This window comes from Cnephaeus nilssonii, assembly GCF_951640355.1.
Source record: "Cnephaeus nilssonii genome assembly, chromosome: 10".
Lineage (NCBI taxonomy): Eukaryota > Metazoa > Chordata > Mammalia > Chiroptera > Vespertilionidae > Cnephaeus > Cnephaeus nilssonii.
Window position 1 is genome coordinate 54,789,389 of NC_137081.1, and position 18,969 is coordinate 54,808,357.

The 18,969-nt window shown below is 40.7% G+C and overlaps 1 protein-coding gene across 11 annotated transcripts in view; it reads left to right on the forward strand.

Annotated features, from left to right (window-relative positions):
* Positions 1 to 18,969, forward strand: part of RBMS1 (RNA binding motif single stranded interacting protein 1) — a 220,007-nt gene that overhangs the window by 114,143 nt on the left and 86,895 nt on the right. For 8 of the 11 annotated variants that reach the window (XM_079782922.1, XM_079782919.1, XM_079782925.1 and 5 more), the window contains exon 2: positions 10,347 to 10,522. In XM_079782922.1, the coding sequence (XP_079639048.1) occupies positions 10,347 to 10,522 (176 nt within the window). The remainder of the gene's footprint in view (positions 1 to 10,346; positions 10,523 to 18,969) is intronic. The other 3 variants (XM_079782923.1, XM_079782927.1, XM_079782926.1) reach the window with 1 other exon arrangement.

Consider the following 18,969-nt stretch of genomic DNA (forward strand, 5'->3'; position numbering starts at 1 on the left):
TGTAAAAAATAAATTTAATTAATTAACTTGAATAAATTCATTTGGAGTTTTATTTTTGGGTACGCTGACTCATAACCTTTCTGTCTTTAATGTTAAGTTAATCAACTTACAATACTTTCAATAAGTGTTGTTTGATGTGAAGAAAGGATATTTAAAAATGGAGTGTTTCCACCCTGAAGCTTCTGCAGTCTCAGCCGTAGTTCTTCACTTACAAGAAATACTGGGAGAAGATACGGACTGTGCTGTGCATGGCCTTTCACAGAACAGCTGGGAGGAAGCTGGGGACGCTGGGAGCCTACCTCACTGGGTGAGGCCGGAAACGCAGAGCCCCGCAGAGGTGTTCTGAACTGTCCTGATAAAGGTGATCCTGCACTTCCCGTAGGAAGTTTTCTTCTTTCAACTTATTTTGAGCAAAAAGGAAGAGAAGAGTTCATTCTTGTCCCCTTCACAAGGCTTTGTGTTGAGGGAGAAAACTGGTGTGGATCTGAAAACCCCCCCACGTGGGGCTCAGGAGGAGAAAGGCGCTTTCCACACACCTGCCTTCGGCATCCAGACGAGTGCTTGCACCTGGAGTTGGGCAGGGTTTTTGTGTTTTCCGCGTTCTAATAGCTGGCGGCTTAGGATGTAATTGGCTTCTTGTTTTGAGCTTTAAGGTGGTTTTAGAACGATTGCACGGTCCTTATACAGATAAGAGAGTAAACAGAACGTGCAGTGCACCTTTTGACACTGATTACGCATTGAAACAACAAGATGCCAGGCTATTAACCAGCATAGAGTCTGGATAGATCTGAGTTATTAAGGTAATTTCAGCTATAATATTTTCACCTTAAGAACACTCCGGTTTCAGGAACTCTGAATATTACGTCAATAAAATTTGTTTTGCTCCTTTAAGCTTTAGCTGTGATTTTAGTATAGCACGTGTATATATAATATTTCCTCGTAGTGATCTGTGACTGAGTAGGGAATCCATGCTGGGCCTGAGTGGTTGCGCGGGTGGCCGTGTGATTCCTGCCGCAACGTGAAGCGCCGTACGCCTTCCTTCCTGGTCTGCCGGTTTAACCTCTTGCTCCATTTCTCTGGCTATTGGCAGGCAGATAAGAGAACACAGGTCCTGGCTGTGTTCGTCTTGCTAGGCCTTAGCTGGAGATGGCAAGGAGCCTTTATTCCAGTGTTAGCTGTGAGAGTTGGAGGGGAGCTTCAGAATCACCCAGCCTCACCTGTGCGTTTCCAGGTGCGGCACTGAGCTTCCCAGATGTGACATTCCCTGGCCAAGGCACTGAGCTTCCCAGATGTGACATCCCTGGCCAAGGCAGGATTTGAATCCAGGTGTCCAGATTTTCCCATCCAGTAATATTTCTTTTCTATGTACCTTTTCACAGAGAGGAGGGGAAAGAATTTCCCTAGTTTTATGTTCCCCACCAGTTGTCCTTTTCATTTATAATCTTTTTTAAAAAATATGTATTTTTATTGATTTCAGAGAGGAAGAGGGAAGGAGAGAGAGATGGAAACATCAATCATGAGAGAGAATCATTGATCTGTTGCCTCCTGCACACCCCTCACCAGCCCTGACCGGGAATCGAACCATAATCTCCTGGTTCATAGGTTGACCTCTCAACCACTGAGCCATGCCAGCCAGGATTGTTTATCATCCTAAATTCTCTTTTGTCCCTCGGAGACTCTGTACAGTAATATTTGATGACATCCTATCCATATTCTGTCTTCGATTTCTAGGTTATCCTACTACCTTCCCAATACCCACCCCCCACCCCAAATCAAGTTGTTCTAGCATATCCTCTGAACCAACCAGGATTGTGTGTGCTTTTCCCCACTGACTTTCATGAAGAATGACCCTTCCTGTCTGTATCTTTGTCGTCTCCTTCTCTCCTCTCACACCCACCCCTTTGAGGACTGCCATTCCTCTTATTCATAATGGCTTGTCATTAAAATTCAGCTCACTCAGCTGTCTAGCCCCTCTGTGAAGCCTTCTGCAACCTTTCTGTCTCCGGCTCCTTCGTCCCCGATCTTCCCTTGGTTGAACTCTCACTATTTTTAGAAACTGTACCATATTACCCTGTTATATGCAGTTAAGGGGTAGATAAGGCCAGGAGCCCACTGTTAAAAGCTTTTCCTTCCTAATGCATGTGTTTTCTGGTAAGGAAGTTTTGAACCTATTGCTTAATCCCCTCACTTCCTTTCTTGACCCTCCAGTTTTCTGGTGAATGACTTGTATTTAACTCCTTCAGTCTGGTATTTATATGTTGGGTTTTGGTTTTTTTAAAATAAGACTTTTTTTTTTTTTTTAGCAGTTTTAGGTTTACCACAAAATTGAGAGGAAGGTACAGAGATTTCCCATATACCCCTGCCCCCACACATACATAGTCTTCTCCATTATCAACATTACTCACCAGACTTGTACATTTTTTACCAAAGGTGAACACACATTGACACATCATGTTCACTCAAAGTGTCATAGGTTACCTTAGGGTTCACTTTTGGTGCTTTACATTCTATAGGTTTGGAGAAATGTTTAATGACAGTATTCGCCATTATAATGTCATACAAAATGTTTTCACTGCCCTAAAAACCCTCTGTGCTCTAAATATTCATTCATCCCTCCCCAGAACCCCGGGTGAGCATAAATTTTCAACTCTTTGAGGTAGATCCCAAGGAGTGTGATTGCTGGATCATTTGGTAAAAGTACGCTTAGTTTTGTGAAAGCCTCCAGACTCTCTTCCAGTGTAGCTGTACCATTTTGCATTCCCATCAGCAGTGAATGCAAGTTCCTGTTGCTCCGTGTTCTCCGCAGCATTTGGTGGTGTTAGTGTTGCACCTTTTGGCCATTCTAATAGGTGTATAGTGAGTAGTATCTTGTTGTTTTAATTTTTATTAAATTAAAATTTTATTGAATTCTTATTTCCTGATGACATATGATTTGAAGTGGCTTTTCATGTGCTTATTTGTCATCTGTATATCTTTTTTAAAAATATATTTTTATTGATATCAGAGAGGAAGAGAGAGGGAAAGAGATTGAAACATCAGTGATGAGAGAGAATCACTGATTGGCTGCATCCTGCACACTCCCTACTGGGGATTGAGCCTGTAACCCGGGCATGTGCCCAGGACTGGAATCGAACCTGGGACCCTTCAGTTCGCAGGCCGACATTCTATCCACTGAGCCAAACTGGCTAGGACTGTATATCTTTTTTAGTGAAGTGTCTATTAAGGTTTTTTGGCCCATTTTTAAAATTGGGTTGTTTGTTTTCTTATGTTGAATTTTAAGATTTTTTAAAATATATTTTGGATAGCAATCCTGATAAGATATGTCTTTTGGAAATATTTTCTTCCAGTCTGTGGCTTATTTTCTAATTCTCTTAATATTGTCTTTTGCAGAGTTTTTAATTTTAATTAACTCGAGCTTATCAATTCTCCCCCCCTCTTCCCCCCCCATGGATTGTGTCTTTGGTGTTGTATCTGAAAAGGCATCTTACCCAAGGTCATCTAGATTTTCTCTTATTATCTTCCAGGAGTTTTTGTATTTTACATTTAGGTCTATGATCAGCTTTGAGCTAATTTTGGCAAAGGGTGTAGGGTTGCTGTATAGACTCATTTTTTTTTGCATATGGATGTCCAGTTGTTCCTGCACCATTTGCTGAAGAGACTATCTTTGTTCCATTGTATTGCTTTTGCTCCTTTGTCAAAGATTAGTTTATATATTTATGGAGGTTACATGTTGGTTTTTATCCATCTCCCCTCTTATAAATGCTTTTACAGAAACTAGAAGGAGCAAACAGGAACAGAACTCTTGTGTGTTTCTTGGTCCAGAGTTCCCAGTAGGCAACTTGGGACATCAGTGGGGTCCTTGGGAAGACCTTTGGAGGGAATGGCACAATTGAACTGATTTTCATGCAGGAGCACAGGATCAGATCTTTAAAAGATATTTGAATGATAAGGAATGTAGTTTCTTGGTGGAACCTTGAAGGGAAATTTGACCTCAGGAATCACATGTTGTATCTATGGTATGTTTTCTACCATGGATTTTCAACACCTGCTTGCTTGCCCTTTCTTCTTCTTACTCCTTCACAACCTCTACCTCCACCACAAAGAGCTTGTGCGAGTTGTTTTAATTAAGGTCTTTTCCCTTTGGTTCAAGTTGATTTTCATTTCTGCAACATGGTCTCTATCCATTGAGTCAGCCATGTTGTATCCACAGGCTATTTAAGATAAGCCCCCCCTCCCCTTTTTTTTTTTTTTACCTGAAGATATTTTTATATAGAGATTGTAGCTTTACATGCAGGGATCAGTTTTGGGAGGCATCTTTGAGAATATGAAGTGTGAAATCTATTGGGAATTTTTGTTTATAGATTATATTTGAAGAGCCAACCCAACAATATGGACCCCTGTCCTCTGACAGATGTAATCCAACCACAAATATTGAATAACCTGTTTCTCCATTTCACAGTCTTAGAGGCTGCAAAGTTTGTCACCAAACGGGACAGTGATGATATAAGAACCATTTTTCTTATTATAATGATGAAAAACATATAACATACAATTTTCCATCTTTTTTTTTTCCATTATAGTTCACATTCAGTATTATTCTGTATTAGTTTCAGGTGCACAACATAGTGGTTAGACAATCATATACTTTACAGAGTGGTCCCTCTAATATTTCAAGTACCCCCCCCCCCCCCCGGCCTGTATATAGCTATGAGAACCAGTTTTATTAACTAGTTGGCCATGTGCTTTTAAGCTTTGCTATCCTAACATCAAATGGGATTAAATGATGTTTGCCCATTTGTCCTTCCCCCACGTTATGGAAAAGTAAGGACCTGTATGTGTGAAGAGGCACTTTTGTTTTATTAATATAATTGGTGCTGTCTCTTCAGTTTGACCTACCCGGAAGAACTTCTGCTTTTTGACCAGTGTCTCATCTCTCATTAACACCCTCCCCCCCCACACACATGGATCAGTTTGTATACTTTCTCAGCTCCCTGTCCCTTTATCTTTCTCAGCTACTATTCCTAGCCCTCTTTGAGCCACTCAGGTCTCTAAAAGGAAACAAAGAAAATATCCTCATTTGGATGCTTTTCCCTTCTTCCTGTTAGATAATTCCCTTAAATTGTTCAATTTCTTTCACATCTTAAAAGCTTATGGAGAGGAACAATGTGTGTAATTAGTACAGTATATAGTATCTTTACATAGTACTCAGTTCATGCCAGGCTTGATATTATACTATATCCCAGTGTAAATGATAATGTTCCATAACTTCTCTCTCTCTCTCTCTCTCTCTCTCTCTCTCTCTCTCTCTCTCTCTCTCTCTCTCTCTCTCTCTCTCTGTAGAGGAGGTGGCAGGGTGGGGATGAAATTGTGGATTATAGCCCTCCTAAACTATAAGGGTGATGACCTTCAGGAAGACATGAGGGTAATGAAAAGGCAGATTGTAGGTTTCTTAGGGAAGTTACTAAGTAAGGGGGAGGGGAGAGGGCAGCTTCAGCTATAAGATTGGCCAGAGCACTCTTCTTGAGCTTATTAGAAATAGGAAGGAAATGAGACAATAGAATTTATGATAGGTCTTTATTTTTTATTGTCTTTGCTGAATAGACATCTACAGTAATGCACATGGTTGCTATTACATTTTAGTTCACACATGATTAATTTTTGCCTTTTTTGTAAAACACTTTTAGGCTTCCATTTGTATAGAAGAGACTGCTTAGTACTGGGTATGATGTGATGGAGAGGGAAAGATTTGCTGTGGGTATAGTTGTCATGTGCCTGTTGTTCATCATCCTGTCTCTTAATGTAGGAGGCGCGTGGGCCTTCCTGGCGGGATGGAGGCCTCAGAGCTGTCCACACAGGAAGTCCTCCTGATTGCTGACAAGCTCTCTTCCTGCTGGTGCCCACACCCACTTGTGCAGGGAATGCTAATGGAGCCACCCCATTTATTTACCACTGACTTTGTTTTTCTATCAACTTTGGCATGCAAATTAAATCCCCCATAAATGTTATCATGAAAACGGAATTAGCTCGTTTCCCCTGCCTTTGGATGGGCAGCTTTGGTAGATAGCTTGTTTCTATGACCTAAAGCAGTGAAATTGGGCCAGAGGAGGCTGGGATAGACTACTGTGCTCTGAGATAGACTACTAGTACTAGGATGAGTCAGCACTTAGCATAGTATCCCTCTTCTCCCCCCGCGCGCCCCCCCCCCCCCCCCCCAGTTCCTTAATTAGATGAATTTAAGTACCAGTAAATCAGTTACAGACTTCATCCAAGGGCCAGGGGAAAGGGAGGGGTGTCTTCTCAAATTACAGGGTAGCTTGGGGGCTTTGAGAGGCAAAACGTAAAAGGACAACCCGTGGTGAAAATGGAGTTTGGTAAAAAGTCCTCCCTTTGTAAGCTTTTCTTTCTTTTTCTTTCTTTTTTTTTTAAGTTTAACATTTGTGCTATTGAGGCATAACTACAAAATGCCATTGCTTTGAGGTGATCCGGTGCTGAAGTTGCAGCTGAAGACTTGTCAGTGCTTTTCAGTCTGGGAGGGAGGGTCTAGTTCTTCACTGGTTACCTTGAGCTTTCCCTAAAGTGCTCTCTTCAGCCTCAATACGCCGGACTTTTTATTAATGAAAAGATAAATAAGGTAAAATTTAAAAAAAAAACTAACCTATTTAAGCTAACTTTGTTAAACACACACAGACACACACACAAACACAAGCTGTTTGCTCATTAAATTAATTTAAAGGCACCTTTGACTGCTTTTCTTAGGAAAACATAGCCACCGATGGTATCGTCATGTTAGAGAAATTTGAAGACTACAGATAGGGCTTTTAGGAGATAGACAGTGTTTGGGATGCCATTTAGAGTACTGTGTCAGGGTTCTGGCTTTATTATCCAGCTGACCTGGGTTCAAATTCCAACCCTGCCTCCTACTAAATGTGTGGTCTTGGCACATTACTTAACCCCGCCTTGAGACTGCGTTTCCTAATCTGCAAAATGGGAGAACAATCATGTACCTGCCTCATTGGATTAAGGAAAGTAATGCACATAGAGCAACTGGCACCATGTCTTGCACATACTAAGGAGGCAACACATGACAGAAATTATTACTCACATGTTTAGAATTATCCTTAACCCATTCTGAACTTTTAGGAGTACTTAGCTTTATTGTGTATGAATTTTCTTCTTTGAATATGTGTCCAGTCTTTTTCAGGACTTAAATTTTTATTTTCAGCAAGTTCTAAATACTTAATCTTTGATAAAATAATTTTCTGCACCAGGAAATAAAAAGTTGACAACCTAGAATAATTCAGTGCTTCTCTCTTTCAGATATCTTTCTCTGTGTTCAGCGAGTTCTGAGGAATAGTTGACATTAGGATAACATTTGAATTTGAACTTGTTCTGGATAGGATTCACCAGATGTCAGTCGGTTCCCCTCCAGGTACATTCAGGAAACCCCTTCTCCCACCTGGGATGGGGTACTAGGAGATCTCTTTCCCCTTAGGGCAGACCAGAGGGGAAGCAGGGAGGGACAGACCTCATGCTCCCCACCTACTTTCCAGAGTTGGAAAATATTACTGTAATAAATATGGAGGCCTGTCAAAGATACATTAAATCAGCTGTGCAAATTCTGAGAAGTAAATCATGCTTCTACTTCTGCCAGAAGTAAATACATAAATAAAAACCTGCTACTTTCATGTCCAAATAAACTCCACATAAATCATACCTTTAAATGTTTCTTTTAATCATACGGTCCACACCCGGCCCTCCACTTTCCATCCCAGAGCAAAGCAGAGGTTAGAGCTGATGTAGACTAGGAATGCCATCTCTGAAACGTGTGACGGTCCATTTGCTTTGTGTTGGTATAATCCCTCTGAGAGGAGAGGAGGGCCCTGGTCCACAGCTTCCTTCAGACTTCTCCAGGCCTTACCCATGGTGACCACGGGTCATCCCCTACCGGCTGCTCGGCACATACCGGGTCCTGCGGTGAAGGACAGTGAGGTTTGTGGCAAGGACAGGTTCTCGGATACTCATCACAGATGGTTGAAGAAAAAAATTCAGTCTTGCCTAGGTCGTCCACAGCTACAAGTTCTTGTGTAAATCCAAGGCTTGGGACAGAGAGGCTGCTGTGTGTTACTTCCCAGCACCTCTGTTAGCTGAAGTGAGAAATAGGGCACGCCTGGCTAATTTCAGGTAGCAGCTAGCAGATGACTGAGTGACTTTGGAGAAGAAACACAGGCCTGTGTGTGGCATAGCTGCGGGTCTGAGGTCTCACCTGTGGCAGAACAAGGGACAGGGCTTATTCTTAGTTCTACGTCTAGAAACCCAGCTTCGCTGTCCCTTAGAGAAAGCCAGGGATGAGAGGAAAGGGTTGGAGCTCAATGACAAAGGGTTGGAGCTCAATGAGAGGAAAGGGTTGGAGCTCAAAGGGTTGGAGCTCAATTAGTGTCTTACTAATAAATCAAAGACACTTGATGGGATTTGATCTCAGGCAGGTTTTGTCTTAGATTAAGCAATGCTGATGTTCCCAGTTCAGGTTCGTCATTTATTTTTACATTGACTATTGTTAACCTTTTGCACTCAGATGTCGAGTGTGACTCGACACGGTTAGCATTAGAATAAAGGAATCGAGAAAAAAGCGGTGTTTGGACTCTAGGATCCTGGACAGTGAGAAGTAGCATCTGCATAGTATCTCTCTATATAAAATCCTAAGCGACCATTACGATCGAATGACCAATCGACCAGTCGCTATGATGTGCACTAACCACCAGGGGGCAGACGCTCAATGCAGGAGCTGCCCCCTCGTGGTCAGTGTGATCCCACAGCAAACCTCCTGTGGCCCCTCCCCCCGCCCAGATGCTGGCCAACCTCCCATGGTCCCAGCCCCTGGACCCCGATGGGGGTGGGGGGTACTGGCAGGCTAACCTCCCACAGTCCCTCCCCTTGGCCAGCCAGCCCCCTGATAGGCCTCGATCACCGGCCAGGCCGAGGGACCCCACCCGTGCATGAATTCGTGCTCTCGGCCTCTAGTAGGACATAAAGAAGCGAATGCTTTCATGTCAGGTTAATGGGGATCCCAGTGTGTTGTGATACAGGCGAACTAGGATGGTCATGGCAGAAACTGGTTGCAGAGCCAGCTGTCTGTCATGGATAGTTGAGATTATGCAAGATCACATTTATTTCAAGGGGTCTGCTTTTTGAACTTCCCAAAGTGAAATTTAATTGTGTCTTAGAGATGCCTAATTTTCTTGTTTGTGTTAGTAAAGATCAAGCTGTAAGATTTTACATTTGGGTTGAATGTCTGTTTAATTGTATATCTTCAAGCTGTTACTAAACCTAAGTGCTGTCCTTGGGTTAGTATATTTGTTATTTAGAAGGTGTGAGGTGAAAACACTTCTGTCCTGCTGTGAAGCTGCTGAGCATTTGCTGTGAGGACACCTTGGGGTGTGTCACTTCCATCTCAAACTGAACCATCTAACTTCCTCAAAAGTCATGTGTGTGGCGTCGGGGCGGAGGCTGTGGTTGCTTTCTATTGGTTAACAGAAAATTATCTGGTGTGAGCACAGTTTCAGTCATTCTTCCTAAGTGGCTGCTGACTGTGAAACCACACTGAGCCCTGGTTGCAAGCTTTACTAAAGATGTTGCTTGCTGCAAGGCGTGAGGAGGTTTCCTGATACTTCCTTCACCATTCTCACAGGGGTTAAATTCCATTAGGTTAGCCAAAGCCAAAGGCAGAGCTCCTGTCAGTCTTACCCAGATGTCTCAGTGAAACTGTATGCCTATCCTAGAACTAGGTGAAGTTTTCCTTATTTGATAATCTTGATTGGACTCTTAACTTTCTGACACTTGAAGAGTAATCGTGTGTTTTTTTTCCCCCCAAGTCATCTTAATAAAATTATCAGCAACTTTCAATCAGATGTTCTTCAGAATGTGAAAACCTTTTCAAAAGTCTAGTGATTTCTAAATTACTGTATATTAAAGTATTACCACATAACTGCATGCAAGTTAATTGTGAATCTCAGTAGGTATGTTCCTTAAAATGTGTGACTAAATTAATCTTACATAAATTCAGTCATACTTAAGGTGCCCATCAGAATATTCTACTGAATATAATCCTATTAGTAATTTCATGTTGAAAGGGAGAAGTTTTTTTTTTTTTTTTAGTTTTTTTTGTGTTTTTTTTAGGACAAACATGTTTTTTAAGGTATAAATTAAAATTTATAGTATATTAAAGTAGCTTAAGAAAATCTGTCTTGATATCTTGGTAACCTCATTTCATGTTGCAGGTCAAACAGCTTCTGAATGCTGCTAAATACCTTCCTTCAAGAGTCTTTCTAACACTCCTCTTTGTTTTCCAGCAGTCTCTGGTGCCAGCCCACCCCATGGCCCCGCCCAGCCCCAGCACCACCAGCAGTAATAACAACAGCAGCAGCAGCAGCAACTCAGGATGGGATCAGCTAAGCAAAACGAATCTCTATATCCGAGGACTGCCTCCCAACACCACAGACCAGGACCTGGTGAAGCTGTGTCAGCCGTAAGTAGCAGTGGCTCCTATTGTTTTTAGCAGCTAAATATTTCTTTGATCCGATTACTGTGCAGAGTGATATAAATTGTGTTCTAAGAGAAGTTCAGTACAAGATGGATCTGTGAATCCTCATTATCGACACAGTGATAGTTTCCAAATTTTAAGTCCTTGGGGACTTACCCAGTCAGCATTAACGTCACCAGAATGCCCAGGTAACAAAATAAATTGGAGCAGTTTCTCAGTAGAATTTGACTTCATTGACATTTGAGAAGTACAGTCTGCATTATTTAAAAACGTGTAGCTCAGTCCTGTAGAGGAGTGCTCATTTTTTGGTGGGAGCACATCTAGGGGCCAATCGGTCACATAATAACAGAAACTCTAGTTGTCACTGTTTGTCAGAAAGGTAGTACTGCCGATCTTTATCCTAAATATGTGTAAAACTCGTCATTCCAGCCAGGAAACGGTAGTCTGTGTTCATTAGCCACCTGTACTTTTGTGGCCTAGTTGTTCACCCTCATCTCCTTGGGAATTCTATTCCCCACCTTCCTATTTCTGTTCTCACTGCCACCCTTTCTGAGTCTTGTGAGGAGAGATGGGCACACGTGTGTACAGTTCCAAAGTAAGTTTGCATTATACGCTCATGTTGTCGATAGGATATAAATATGCTGCTTTGCTGCAGATACATGAACTCACTAAGTAAGGAAGCACTGATTTAAAGCAAGGAGCCAGAAGCACTGTGCAGTGCAAGGACTGTGGTGTAAAGATGTAAAGGCCTTCGATCACTTTGAGCTGTAAAAGCCTACACATAGAACAGCATCTTTTATTTATCCAAAGACAGTAAGGGTCCCTTACAAAAAGGATTTTACAGACCTGGGAAAGGAGACATCACTAATGAATGTCTCCCATTCCCTGAAAAAAAAATTCCCAGTTCTAAACGTCTGATCAATAGCATCAATTTTTCTGTTGTCCTGGATAAAATAATTAGACTTATTCTTATTTTAAGAAAAAACATTTTCAGAACTTACTTAGTTAGTATTTCCAAGTTGGAGCTAAACGTAACTTCGAGCCTTCCATACGGAGGTGGTGGTGGTTTCGCTTTGTCTTGTTTTAGAGAGGAGGGTGGGACAGTGGCTGGTGTTTCTTTATGTCTGAAGAGCTTTGTGAACATCATCTTAGCACCCTCCCTGTGCTTCCCTTGTGTTAACGCTTTTGATCATCCCTCTTGGACTTTGACTGCCGCCCTTCGCTTCTAGGACAGTGAAATCATGTCCTGTGCTGGGGACTATTCTGAAAGCAAGTCTGGCTCTTAGGGTTGGTCATGCCTGGCCCTGGAGTCAGAGGGAACTTTGCCAGGCACGCCCTGCCCTACTGCAGCTGTTCAAGACCACAAATAGGCCTTCTGCTGTCTTGTCTGCTGCTGGCCTTTACTGGCATCATCTTCTCCTTTTGCAGCATAATTACAGGTAGATAGAGCGCCGTAAAGTCTAAGGCGCTAAAAATACAACTTTGTAGGAAACAGAATGAAGCTACCCCTCAAATTCTTGAGGTATAAGAGAAGGGAAAAGAAGTTCAGATGACACATTGTGCCTCACCTAGTTTTGAATCATGTAAGCTGAGTTTTCACACCAAGGAGATAGAGTTCGATCACCATTAAATGGTAGAGTAACGTCATGTTTTGTATATAGTAAATATGTATTTGAAAAATTGAACCAGCAATTTTTTTTTCATTGAATCAAATTGTATTCCAAATGCATTAGAAGAGCATTTTACAATTTTTCCTAGAAAATTCATTCCTTATTTGTTGGTCTCTTTGATGTATGTGGATTTTCTTAATGTGGGTAAACATCATTCTCTGCTGTTATCAATAGCACTCTCATTCTCTCCTATCATTTGCAAAACCCCATGTTTGATGTTTAACTCAAGTGAGAGTTTTCTTGATATGTATTATACAGAGCCAAGACATACAGTAAGAGAGAACTCTGTCAATATCTGCCAAGAGCTTCATTCCATTGAACACAGAGCATCTCATAAGTGCCAGATTTGACTTGGTGACAGTTTTGTGTCTTAGAATGGAGAGAGAGAGAGAACGTGTGCGCAATGGCATTCCTATTTCGGACTTAATTGTTTCCAACAAAGAATAACTAGTTGGTGACATGGAAATGACAAGAATCTTATGGGAAAGTGACTCATCCTAGAGCTTCAAAAACCCAGTGGACATAATTAGAGATTTTAGAAAAGTGAGTATCAGAAACTTTTCAGAAAAGATAGGTGTAGATTCATAGCTCTAAAAAAAGAAAGACATTTTAGAAATAAAAATTTAGTAATTTCAAATTAACCTGAGTGGGGATTGCAGGACAATTGGAATAAGTAATTTGGGTCTCTAGGGGGTTGGATATTTTAGAGGGTTACCTAACAGAAAGATGGGACTAGATACCTAAGAATGTATATAATAGTGACCCGGTTCTGTGCAAATAATGCATGAAGTCTAAAGGCAAGAATGGCATGAAGATTGTGAAAACTGGAGAGGAGAACAAAAAATATTTTTTAAAAGCTTTGTTGGGAGTAGAATATACAGATGTTACAGTGTCAGAAGAAATGGCAGTGAAAAGGCTGATATAAAGTGATAAGAAATGACAAGTCAAAGGATATGACGGTGGAAAAGCAGCCACACCCCAAGTCAGAGAGAGATTCAGGATGCTGGAAAATGTAGATCAACTTTGTTAAGTTAAGAGGACAGGGCTTCAGTTTTAGGTTGTGGAAGGAGGTAGCATCAAGGACCAATAGGAATGTGACAGTGGTTATGGTGCTAAGGTGATGTGGGCTCAAAGGAGAAATATTTTTTAAGTATACTTTTTTAAATCTTCACCCAAGGATATGTTTTTTGTTTGTTTTTAATAATTTGAGAGCGAGAAGAAAGGAGAGAGAGAGAGAGAGAGAGAGAGAGAGAGAGAGAGAGAGAGACCGATGTAAGAAACATCGATCGGTTGCCTCCCATAGAATCAAACCTGCAACCTAGGTATGTGCCCTGAGTGGAAACCAAACCTGTGACTTTTGGTGCATGGGACAATGTTCCAACCACCTGAGCCACCTGGCTAGGGGGAAGGAGATGCATTTTCTAGGAGCATTTATTGAAAGAAGCCGACCAGCTCTAGTTAACTTCTCAATTGTGAAATGTGTATGAGAAATCTTGTTGGGATCTCATGACTACTCCAGGTGGCTGTAGCTTCACTTCCTGTTTCTAAAAAGTTATCAACTCAAAAAGAGTACATCAGTACAATGAACCAGCAAGTTTAGGAGAAGAAATAATCTTGGAAACAGAAGGATTACCTATTGCCTCTTTATCTTCAGACATTCTTAACTCCCTTCTGAAAAAGCAAACAAATACTTGAGTTGGCTCTGTTACCATTTTGTTTCTATCATTCAAACTTCTCAGGTGAATTTTCTGGAAAATGAATTGAGGGCTCTCATTGCTACCATTTTCTTGCCACCTTAATTTAACCCTTTGCTTTTTGCCATCAAGTTCCCAACCTTTTGTCTCCCTTCTGTGCTCTGGCTTTTCATTTTCATCCACTTTTCCTCCTCAGCTCTTGGCTCTTTTGATATTAGTTGTCTTGTTCCTCTGTAGCCTCACCCTCTCATAGGGTTATCTCTCCTGTTAGCACCTCAAATTCAACATCACCTCCTTCCTCTCTGAACTGTCATTTTTCCAGATTCACTCTCCTCAACTTGAAACTTTCGAGCAGTCGTTGACTATTTCCGGTTGTCCTCTAAGTCACCAGTTCTTCAGCTTCCTCTCAAGCCTTTCTTCCTCCTCACTACTAGAAGAATCAGGGGGTTCCTCCCTCCCTCCTACCGCATGACAGATGGACACCATTCGCTCCTGCTGCTGCCTCACTTCAGGTGCCTCTCCAGGTCCCTTTCTTGATTCTTCAAGGCCAAGTCCAACTCACCTGGCCTCCTTCCTGCTTGAACCACACTATTTATTTCTTTTTATGTGTCACCATCAGCAGCTTATTTCCATATAATTCTGTTCTCCCGGTGCCTGCACATTATTTAGAAACTTGTCTGTGACAGTATGGAATGCTGATATGTCATCTTCACAGATTTTTCAGCAAGATTATACAGTCCTGGTGGTCAGGGTGGCAAGTTTTTGGTACCCCAGAGAGTGCTAGACACATACCTAATTCTCAATCAGGAATCTGTAAAATGGGTGAAATGATGCTTATATCATGAGGTTGTGGTTGCGGTTGTGATTGGGATTAAATTAAGTGATGTAAGGAAAGGAACTGGTCCCTGCCTGGAACACAGTCATCATTGAACAAATACTAGTTTCTTCCCCTGTGTGTGTGCCTTTGCTCCTCAGAGTCCTTTCTACTGGAATAAACTTACTTTGTACGTAATCCTACATGTAAAACTAAAAATACCCAAACACATTCTGATCTTGAAAGCCAGGAAAGATGGGAAGTAGGTTATGTTAACATAACCGTCTCCTCCTCCTGAAGGCTTGCTTTTTTTTTTTTTTTTTTTTTGGCACTTGCAAAATACTAGTTTCAGCGTCCTGAGGCCCGTCCCTGATTTATTTCTTGTCATAATAATGACTACTGCATATAAACTCTTTCATTGTATTCATACGATCTTTTCTGAAAATTTAAAGCCAGTATCTGTATGCAGTTTGCTTCATCGTTCTTCCTGTTTGTGGTGGGAGCAAGTGCATGAGTTGGCATTGGTTAGGAAGCTTAGCACTTATTGTTTAATGACATCACGTGGCAGGTCTAGATAACTCAAGTGTATCAACAACTTACTCTAAAAGAAAAAGAGTCTATTGCTATTAAAACAAAATGAGGTATTTCCACTCTTTGCACTTTCTACAGCCTTTCTCTCATTCCCACACCAACCTTGGTCAACCATTTTTCCCCCTTTCATTCAATAGATCTAATTTATTTCTAAGTGCAGTAAATTAAATCTAGCTCACAAAATGATAGCCTATTATTAATGGAAAGGAAATATTTTGAAATATAATCAGTTACCCTGGTTGTAATATCCGATGCAGTTTTATTTTCCTTTGTTTTCTGTTCTCTGCAAGTTTCCTTATTCTTTTGAATACAGTACAACTCTTAAAAAAGACAAAACAGAAAAGCAAGACAGATCGACAGAGGTAGACATAAAAAAACCAACCATAATTTAGGACAGAATAAAGTAAATGTTATAATTAGTGAGAAGTTAGAGGAAGGCTTTCCTAACCTCGATGCCAGGTGACTGGGGTAACTTTCATCAATGAGGACATGACCCCTTGACCTTAAAGGACAGGGAAAATTCCATGCACGGTGGAAATAATTGTGACCTCCAGGCCTCAGGAAGAGCCCAAGGGGTGTGAGAGTGCTTGGGGGTCTACAAAGCACAAGGAACACTTCTTGCTCCACTAGCTGCCTTTCAGCAATTGTTAGTTATCCAGGGCGCCTGGTGACCAGAGTGGAAAGTGTGGGCATAGAGGAAAACGTGGCTGGAGGTTGGTACCACATTGTTAGCACCTTGAGTAACAAGCAAAAGGCTTGGGGTTTTTTCTTCAGTTACAGAGTGGAAGAGATGATGTGGCCCTGCCCCAGGGCAGTGATAGAAATGGGAAGGCGAGAGAGCGCAGGGAACAGGGAAGGCTGAGAGGGTGTGTTGGAGTTAGAAGCATCTGAACTCTAGCATGATTAAGAATGACTATATATAAGGTTTTATCTCTGAATGAAGGAAAAACTTGAGTTGTAATAAATGAGACAGAGAGACAGGAAAAAATGTAGGGCACCTATCAAGAAAGTGGACAGCTTGAAATGATTATACTTTTTCTCTGTACATCTCCATTTATCCCTGTAACTTTAAATTTTCTTAAGCCATCTGTCTGTTGAAATTTGTTTTCCTCTACCCTGGAATAAAATTATCATCCTTTCTATTCCATAATGATTAGCCTACTTTAATGGTAAAATTTGAAAGTGAAGGCATTATAGTAAGAAGAATATTAATTAACTTTTACCCAAGTAAGAAGGTGACTTCAGTGTTTTATTCTGAAAGTAACAGTGGGCTTGCCAGACCCAATATTCTGAAATCCCAGGTAAACATGAAGTCCTTTGGAATTTGTAGAACTACATGAAATGAAAGGATATTACATTCAAAACAAAACCGTGATCCTGTGATGAAACAGGAAAAATCATTCCCCCCAAAAGAGATCTGCTTCTCACTTTCAAATTGAAGAGAGAATTTAATTTAGAACCAGGTGACTCAGACTCATTCAGGTATTCCCTAAGGACTCAGTCCAAGAAACCTGAATGTATCCAGAGTTACTGCATTTATTTTAGAAAAGAAACACACATGTATATACCCAACATGGATTCCACGCTGTAGTATTCTAGCTATACAGACATGAAAGATGCAGACTAAAGATTTTATTGCCTACATTCAGCATCATTCTGAAGTCAGGCTGTGAGTCTTACCAGCCCTAAGCTCTTGATGTAGGGTTGAATTAGAAGCTGATAAAAGGAGATGTCTCTCTTAAAGGTATAATTTACCCTTCAAGTACTGTCTTCCAAGCAAGTTGAGGTAGTGTCTTACTGTGATGGTGGTAGTGGTGTATTTAACTCAACAATGAAAGACAAATCGTTTTTTTCTTCAGTATTGACTATATCTCAGATCATTGAGATTTTGATGTATTGAGCTATATTGTATTCCAGAGCCAGTTAAGATTTTAGGATTTTTTAAATTGCATTTTATAGGAGTACCGAAACCTATATCTGGTGAATTTTTCTCAGATTCCTTTGAAAGATAGGGAAATAAAAGTTATCAGAAATGCAGAATAATGGGAAATAATTCTTTTTATTTAAAAAATAAAATAGTATTTTTTATTGACTGCCAACTTTTTTTAATCCTCCCCAGAAGTGAAATTAGTTAAGAGGATGTGTTTTCCACTGTTAAGTATGGAAAATGCATACCATTTTTGTTTCTTTTACTACTATATGGCTTATTCCCATATACAGATTTTATTTATATTATAAATAATAGGATTTCTTTTAAGTTCCAACTGTTTTTATTCTATAAAACAGCTAATTTTTACCCCTCAGGAGTTCTTTCTTCATTGACCTAGAAGATTCTCAATACACAAAATACTAATAGCAACAGTTTCTGGGACTTGGCTTTTCCTAATATTGCTAGCATAATAGAATGGCACATAATAAATAACTCAATGAGCACTTAGACAAAGGTGGGCATTTTGCTGAAAAGTGTGATCTAAGATGTGAAAATAATCAGACTTTTAAAAAGGCATGCCCGGCCTGGCCAGTGTGGCTCAGTTGGTTGGAGTGTCATCCCGTGCACCAGAAAGTTGCAAGAATGTATGGGAGGCAACCGATCAATGTATCTCTCTCACATTGATGTTTCTCTCTCTCTTTCTCTTTTACACCCCTGTTCCCAATCTACTGGGTCAAAATGTGGAGTCACTAATTGTGATTTAGTTCCCTCTTTGTGTACAGTATTCCTGTAAGATTCTGTGCAGCCAAAGAGTAAATCATGATGTGTTGGAGACTGAGCATAATACATCATCTTTGTTGTATTTTTTTTTTTAAGTAGAATTCAAAGCAGATTTGAGAGTTTAGAAGCAACAGTGTATTTAACTAAGTCTTCCTATTCATCTTTTGGATAAGCCATATAGAATAATTTCTTGTTCATGTTGATTGCTTCATTTCCTTTCTTGGTATGAATGAATTCTGGCACGTTAGAAATTTTATGGACAGTAGATCTTTGACATACCAAGATATGGTCCGAAGACTTGAAAATCCCAGAATTTTACAAAAATAATTTTAGCATCAAAAATACTCCCCACGATTACCTACTTTGCCATAGAGAACCATCTCTTTCTTAGACCTCTCTTTGCTCTTTCTTCACTTTTATCATTAGAACTATCTGTTGGCTCTCTTTAGAGGGTGGGCATTTATCAGAAGTCAACACAATATTTAATCCTTCTTGAGAGTTACTGGCACACAATTAGAGCAAAACCTCCTTGAAATATGGACCCTGGATGATGGGCTGCGCTTCTTTCCTGGCTACCGGACTCTCTGCCTTCTGCCTAAGAGTGTGCAGGATTCAAATCCATGCTGCAGCAAAATTTAACGTAACTGTAGGCCAGTACTTTCAGTGTTACCATGAGTAGTTGAAATCTCCAGTGCTTACTGCGTGCGTGCATTTGGTATTTTGGCAGATGGTCTCAGTTATGTCTCTTTTCTGATTTCTCCTCACAGTAAAGTCTGCTGGTTAGCATGGGTATTTAGAGAGTTAGCCAACCCTCCTCCTTGTCTGTTGACCTTCTTCTTGAGGATTTCCTTTTGTTGTTCCTGGGCATGATTAAGAGCTCTCCTCCTAGATATTGCTCAAATCCTGCAGAAGCTGCTGGCAGACTAGTCTTAATAATAGTATTAGCAAAAGTT